Consider the following 8172-nt stretch of genomic DNA (forward strand, 5'->3'; position numbering starts at 1 on the left):
ATGGTCAATCAATTTTTGATATTTTTGAGCGATTTTCACAATCAATTTTACAATTTTTATGGTACTTTGTTTGTGAATATTCATTTCTGTCTCTTTAGTATAAACACGGAGATCGTCTGAACTTTTACTTTGGCCTTCGACCATTATTATTTCATATATATCTGTTGATGGATCAATCATTTTATAACTAACTAATCCACCTTAATTTTTCTTTTTTTCAGGTGAGTACAAATTCCCTTCCAAAAATGGTAGAATATGAACTCGCGTATGATAATAAGTAAGTAGGTAATTTTATAATCCTTATGAGAAAAGTTACGTAAGTCACTTCTACACCTGTGTCCTTTTATTTTTATGACAAATGGAAAAAAAATTCTGAAGTCGTGGAATTTGAAAATCAGCTGAAATAATTGTTCATCGGGTTTAAATTGAGATGATCTGATTTTCCAAATACGAATTTGGAAACAGTAGATCAAATTTTCGAGCTCACAAACGATTTTGATTTTTAATGAATTTTTGAAAAACTATATAGGTACCTAAACTTGGGTCAAAAATGAAAAAAACTCAAAATTTTACCAAATAGACGAACATAGCTGAAATTTGATGTGTGCGTGTCCTGTTTTCGACCCTACAAATCGATTGGAAACGATATAGAACCATTTTGAGTGATAGTTCTGGGTCCATGCAGATTTTTGAAAATTGAAATTTCTACAACATTTTACCCAATTGAGTTGTGTTGAAATGAAATTTACTTAGTACGCCATTTTTAATATTCTGAGTCGATTGGAGGTAGTTTCAGGCTGTTCTGGAGCCTATATTTTGGACATTTTAGATTTTCTAAATAAAAAGTGATATAAAAACCGTCCAAAATTAACTTTGGAGTCTTTTTTTTTTCAAAATGCTGGGTATCTAACAGGCAATGAAGGTAGTGAAAAAGTAATGATTTTAAAAATAGTGAGAGTAGTGAAAAATTATCTAGCGAATTTAGTCAAAGAGGCACAGTCATCGAGAGACGAATGCTACGCTACTTCGGACACATCGTGAGACAGGACAACCTGGAAAAATTGACAGTCCAAGGCCACATAGAAAGCAAGAGGGGAAGGGGAAGATCACCCACCCGATACACGGACTTAATCAAGAAAACTGCCAAAATGTCACTGGGAGAATGCATGAGAAAGGCCGAGGACAGAGATAGCTGGAGGGTACTGGTTGCGGGGATTTTGTAGTCGCAATGTCCAGATACAGGCAAGGAGGAAGAAGAAGGTAGAGGAAAAATGTAATAATTCAAACATGCAACAAAAACCTCTAAAATTGATTGAAATTAAGAAATTCTTTGTGCATTGTATGTGTTACTGTTAATGTGTTTACTCCAGGTATTTCATATGTACATTACCTGAGAAAGTGTGAAATTGAATTTTTTCTACACTTTACCTAGTTATTTTAAAGTGTGAAATCAATAATTGAACTGCGATAAAGTAAGAAATGAAGGTTAATTCAAAGCTAGAACAGGGTGTCCTGCCACAGAATAACCTCCGAGCCCCAGGGGCAGATTTTTGGCCACTCAAAAAAAAAGTTTTTTTCATTTTGTACTTTACTTTCAACATTACATGTACACTGTTGAGTGACTGTGATAAGTAGAGTGTTGAGGTTTGTGGGGCTTGATAGCAAATTCAACGTAGCATTTTGTGATATGGCTAATAACTGCGCTAGATGAACAGGAAGAGTTGTACGGTTGTACCAAAGTGAAATAATTGGAAAAACGCGTTCAAAAATTGGCATTTTTTTTTGTTTTTGTAAAAAACCTGAAAAATTGTTACTCATGACATATCCTTTTTATCAGTTGCCTTGAATTGAAAAAGTGTGACTTTTTGGTACCGTAAACCCAAGCCTCTCTATCTCAATTTGTAAAAAAGTTTCACCGCTTTCAATGCTGAACAAAAACTTGGAAAAATTCAAAAATTTCATTTTTTTTTTACTCTCATTTAAAGATTTGGTGCAGTTATTAGCCACATCAAAAAATTCTACGTGAAATTTTCTATTGAGTCTGGCAAACCTGAATTTTTAAACAGTTCATTTCATGATTTAACTGATCACACCTCGGTATTTCATGGAATAACTATAGATTCTTCATACATTACCTAGATGAGCTATGAAAAATTTACTTGCATTAAGTACTTTTTCGTTGATTTATGAAATAACTAGGTATTTCATACATTACCTGGAGTAAACACATTAACGGTAACATATGTACATTGTACTTACAAATTTTCTTCCAATTTCAATTTTTTTTTTAAATTTTCTGTTGAAAAAGATTTTGTTATTGGAGAGTTTTCTAAAAATTTGGTTGAAGACAGGTAGTAAAAAAAGTAGGTAGGTAGTGAAAAAGTAGCGATTTTTTCAACAAAAAAAATCTGTTAGGGTATCATGATAGTAAAAAAATGATTTTTGTTATCTCAACTTTTTTTTGTTGAGAATTGCGTTTTTACAATTATCAAGAAAATATTTGAAAAAAATGTTGCGATTCGTGTTAAGGACCTTGAGAGGCCTGACAGGCAGACAGACGACCTTAGGAAGCCACAATGACGGGTCAACGACCTCGATGGGCGAGGCAGTCAAACAAATCACTGTGAGAGGCTAGACAGGTAGATCAGTGACCTTTAATAGCCAGGCATAAGGGTCAATGACCTTAAGGTTCTAGACAATGCAGACAGATGGCATTGGGAAGCTACAACAAAAGGTCAATGACCTAGATGGGGTCAAATAGTGCGCTTCAAGAGGCCGGACACGCGGACAGACGACCGTGAGAAAGCTACACCAATAAGTCAGTGACTTCAAGAGACCATACAGATGATATGTACAATGACATTTAGAGGTCAGACGACCTTGAGAAGCCATAATGAAGGGTGAATGACTTTGGTGTACTTGACGATGAACAATCTTGAGAAACCATTTCTACTGGTCAATAACCTTGAACCTTGAGATAATGATAGGTTAACGACCTTGATGGGCCAGATGGGCTGACAGGCGACCTTAAGACGCCAGACAGGCATGCAGATAGCATCAAAAGACTAGACAGGTAAATCAGTGACCGTAAGAAGCCAGATAGATGGGTTAATGACCTCAAGCGGCTAGCAGGTAGACATACGACCTTGAGAAGCCATAGTGAAAGGTCAATGACCTTGATGAGTCACAGGCGGAAAGACCAACAAACGACCTATTTTGAATGGTCAATGACCTTGATGAGCCAGCCAGACAGACAGACAGACGATCTTGAAAATCCATAAAATACTGATGAACCAATGATAACAATTCAGTAAATTTTGTTTCAAGTTCTTATAAGTCAGATTCAAATACGAAAAAATATATGAAAAGATACGCTAGGTACTTACGAGTTGAAAAGTCACTTTAATTTGATGAAAATCGATTATCACAATGACATAGGTCATTCCATTCTCATTCCATGCCAAATCGGCGGATTTTTGCACGAGGGGTCTTCGATTTTTTTCAAAATCAGATCATTTGTAGAGGTCATCAAACGATGACGAATGACGCAAACCGGACATTTTTTCGATTTTTTTTGACGGAGCTGTGGCGCTTCAAAGTTCTCCAAAATGGCCGAAAATGGAAAATTTCAGTTGCAAATTGCTCCGGTTGTACGTGGTATAGAATTTTGAACTTTTTTTCAAATTGTAGTACTTTGAGAGGGTAATCGACGAGTGATGTCAAAATCAGTGTTGCCACTTTTAAAAACCTAAAAAGATCGATTTTAAAACTAATAATTTAAATATAACCATGATGTCCGCCAGTAAAAATTCTGAAAAAATTCTAAGTTTTAGTCCTTTTTATGTAGAATAACATATCAAAAAATTGGAGGGGCCTTTTTTTTCATTTTCGAGAAAAAAAAATTACAAGTTTTACAATTGCTGCAAAAGTACCATCAGAAACCTAAAAAATGAAAATTTTTGCATTTTTGAAATATTTTACCCATGTGTAGACGATAATGTGAAAAAAATCCCCCTCCCCCCATTTTTCAACGAATTTACATTTTTCGTGCTATAAATTTTTATTTCAAGAGTGAAATATATGCATTTTTCGTCAATTTGTCGACAAATTGGGGGGAGGGGGATTTTTTTCACATTATCGTCTACACATGGGTAAAATATTTCAAAAATGCAAAAATTTTCATTTTTTAGGTTTCTGATGGTACTTTTGCAGCAATTGTAAAACTTGTAATTTTTTTTTCTCGAAAATGAAAAAAAAGGCCCCTCCAATTTTTTGATATGTTATTCTACATAAAAAGGACTAAAACTTAGAATTTTTTCAGAATTTTTACTGGCGGACATCATGGTTATATTTAAATTATTAGTTTTAAAATCGATCTTTTTAGGTTTTTAAAAGTGGCAACACTGATTTTGACATCACTCGTCGATTACCCTTTCAAAGTACTACAATTTGAAAAAAAGTTCAAAATTCTATACCACGTACAACCGGAGCAATTTGCAACTGAAATTTTCCATTTTCGGCCATTTTGGAGAACTTTGAAGCTCCACAGCTCCGTCAAAAAAAATCGAAAAAATGTCCGGTTTGCGTCATTCGTCATCGTTTGATGACCTCTACAAATGATCTGATTTTGAAAAAAATCGAAGACCCCTCGTGCAAAAATCCGCCGATTTGGCATGGAATGACCCATAATGAAAAATTTTTGCATCCTAAATACTTATTTATGTTGAAATTTTCTTCCTTTTGCCTCAGATTTGGTCTCAGCTCATTTCTCTCTCCTCCTCTATTTTTTAAATGCCATTTTTACAACAAAAAATCAAATTTTTTCAAAATCCAAATGGACTACATTTTTTTACTCCTCAGTGTAAAATTTAATTCCACCCTAAACTCATTTTTGGAAATTTTTTACTTGTCTGGTCTTTCCGTGTGGTCTTCATTTTTTTTTCAAGTTTATAAAAGTCTGATATTTCTAATTTTAAAATGTCACAGAATATGACATAACATCAAATTGCCAGAAATCGGCCATTTTTTGTTTTTAAATGTCTAACATAATGACGAGGGTGCTTTTTCAAATCAATTTTGAAGCACGGATTTTCATTGGTTTTGAATGATAATTCAATTTTTTAAAAACTATTTTCAATTTCATTTTTTCCACCATTCGACATAACACGGTACCATAATTTCTTCCATCTGAAATAATATTATTTCAATTCATTTCCAAAAAATATCATCACCCATGTCAAATTGTTAGGTTGTTGATGGAATAATACACAGGTACTTATATTTATTCAACACGTAATCAGGTTGAAAAATTTGATACAAATATTATTTCAATTACATAACCTACTACATTAAAAGTGATGCTCCTTCATTCGTGTACTATGCAACAATATCCAGTTCCTTACATTCAGGAGTATTCGACGAATTGAAGGAACATTACTTTTCGTACATATTCTACTCATTCCCTGACGCATAGTTCGTTTCACTTTCATCATTTTCAAACCTACTCGAATATGAGGGGTTTTACACAGTTACTCTTCTTAGAACATTGACCACTGTGTACACATGTTGCCAAAATTTCAGAAAAAGTTCCATATTCATCGAGTATACTTTCAAAGCTTTGAATTCTATTTTCATATGAGCTCGGTTAAGTAGCATGCAAAATAATTGTCGGTTAGTTGGTGATAAGTAATACCAGGGTATGTTGTATACTGCTTCTCTGAACATTTCCTCCTGAAAAAAGGCTCAGTATAAATAAGCACATAAGTACGTACAAATGTAGCGTAGCGTACGCGATTTTGACCAAAGATGCTACGAATTTGATTTAGGTACCTACCATATCCTTAAATAATTTCCCTGCTAAACAATTAACGTAGAATATGGCGCAAATTATTACAGCATAATTTAAACTTTTGATTTGTCGCATGATGGAATTGTGATTTTGTGGCTAAATACAAAAAAAAAATCACATAGTATAAATATGGATTAAAAAATAAATAAACCATCGCATCAATATGTAAATTTGAGAGTACAAAAAATCTGCTAATAAAATCTTACTTACTAATATGAAAGTATACAGAAGTAATATTTCGAAAAATAAAAACATAATTATGCTGATTGACATATTGAATTCCAAATAAGGTTTCAAATGCGAGATACCTCTGAAAAAATAAAATAAAAATAATTCATTAGATAAGTATAGTTAATAGGCTTGATTCTATGTATCTACTTAATTAATATTGACAGGCACCAACCTTATTAAATTCTGATGAAACTGCACATAAGAGTGGATATCTTGTACGAAATAATTTTGTAAAATTGACTTTTCCTTTTGCTCAAGATCCACGGAGCAGCTCGGATTATTCAGCAATTGTTCGTAATGATATGCGAATAATTTAGACTGATAGGCCAACGAATCGCTAAGCATTTGAAATTTACGGTGAAATTCGCGTACCATGACGATGGAGAAGAAAGGAATTATCAAGTACGTGATTATTATAGGAGAAGCGGCCATAATTTGTGAAAATAACAAAACGCAAAACGTGTACGCGTTCTGGATACCTTCGCAGTAGACAGGATAAAGATAGTAGCTAGGATCGCTCAGCTTATCTTTCGTGTATCCGACGAGCAGATCTAAAGTTGTGCAGAATATGTAACAAGCCATGCAGCAGAATTGGGTTGTAAGGATGTAAAAAGCCACCTTCAAGGAGTACTTTTCGCCTCGAATAAATTCGACGATGGTGGAATAACCTACAATTGGTTGATTTCGATGTAAACCTATATCGATATTCGCATCGAGGATTTTAAAAGCTTGGGTGGTGCGTTTACGATGTGAATTGGTAGTTAATGGGATCAAGATCATGAAGTAAACTCCGCTTATCATCATATCGCTGACTAGAAGCAAGTGGAATAGTTCTAAAGTAGGTGAGAAAAATGTGTAGGATATGAGATGAGAAAACAATAATACGATATCTGTTACGTTAATTAATATCCAAAGTAATGTAAACCTCCGGTCGAAGATTTTCGAATGATAATATTCGCCTAAGAACCAGTACATTAGATGGATACGGTTCATTATGGTCCTCGTGTAACCGAAACGTTTCCCGATGCTCAAAAATCGATCGATTAAATTGGTGTCGGTTCGATCCATCGATCAGGCTGTTCAGAATTGGAATTGTTGATGCTCTGATTCATTTATTATGTTGCTTGGTGATCCAGGAAGGTATTTCGTCACTGGCAAATGATACGATTACGACTGAATTCACGAGTTGTGGGATAATTTGAACAACGGGACGATTTTTTTGTCTTCGACCCGACTATAATTATAGCTATTTAATTATGAATATAGGTACCTACCTACTAGGCCGTGTTCTGGAAATTTTTTTCGTATGTAAACAAAACTAACAACTTCATAATGTTATATGGATGTATCTCGTGATACAAAGTACCTATCAGTAGTTATCTAATTAGAACTTTTACAAAATATTCTTTTTTTTCGAAGAAGAATTCAATATAGATATAATTTAGTTTACTTTAGAAACAAATTAATTGAATTTTTTTTTCGTTTACTAGTATTTATTGAGAAGAAGTTGACCAAAAAAATTTAACCATAGTTAAGTTAAATACAAAATTTAAAGTTTAATATAGTAAAACAAAGCCGAAAAAAAATTCAAAATTCATACAGGAAAAGTGGCTAAATTTTTCTATTCAAACTTTTTTCAGATAATAGGTATGTAATACTAATACATTATTTGAAGTCCCCTAAAATGAGATCGTTTAAGTATATTCAGTATTTTGTTATCGTGTTTTTAACATGTAAGCATTGAAAAGAAATCAAAAATCCTTTAAAATTACATTATGTCAAATCCAAAATTAAAGCTATTTTGCGATAGTTTAAATTTTCAAATGTAGGATTGAGTGGGAGGACGTTCTGAAAACTGATTATTCAAGTACGCGTCTCTCCAATTCGCAAAAATTGAAATGTTTAAAAAAGGTTCCCTTTAATAGAGAGCTCTGAGGCCAGGCAGGACTTCAGACGGCCCTCAACAGTCAGATAGCCAGGTCAATAACCTTTGGAGGCAATACCGGAAGCCAGACAGTCAGGTCAATGACCTTAGAAGGATGCACAGACGCCAGACAGCCCACAACAGTTGGACAGCCAGGTCATTGACCTTC

The 8172-nt window shown here is 33.8% G+C and overlaps 1 protein-coding gene across 1 annotated transcript; it reads right to left on the bottom strand.

Moving 5' to 3' along the window:
- Nucleotides 1–5264: 5264 nt before the first annotated feature.
- On the bottom strand, nt 5265–7495 carry LOC135841041 (uncharacterized). Its single transcript, XM_065357826.1, has 3 exons — nt 6059–7495; nt 5834–5944; nt 5265–5730 (listed from the first exon to the last, which is right to left on the bottom strand). The coding sequence occupies exon 1, from the start codon at nt 7145–7147 to the stop codon at nt 6227–6229; it is 921 nt and encodes a 306-aa protein (XP_065213898.1). The 5' UTR covers nt 7148–7495; the 3' UTR covers nt 5265–5730; nt 5834–5944; nt 6059–6226.
- Between the last annotated feature and the right edge of the window lie 677 nt (nt 7496–8172).

Source organism: Planococcus citri, chromosome 3, assembly GCF_950023065.1.
Source record: "Planococcus citri chromosome 3, ihPlaCitr1.1, whole genome shotgun sequence".
Classification (NCBI taxonomy): Eukaryota; Metazoa; Arthropoda; class Insecta; order Hemiptera; family Pseudococcidae; genus Planococcus; species Planococcus citri.

Coding starts and splice junctions, on each gene's coding strand:
- LOC135841041 (XM_065357826.1), bottom strand. CDS start 7,147: ATGGATCGAACCGACACCAATTTAATCGATCGATTTTTGAGCATCGGG.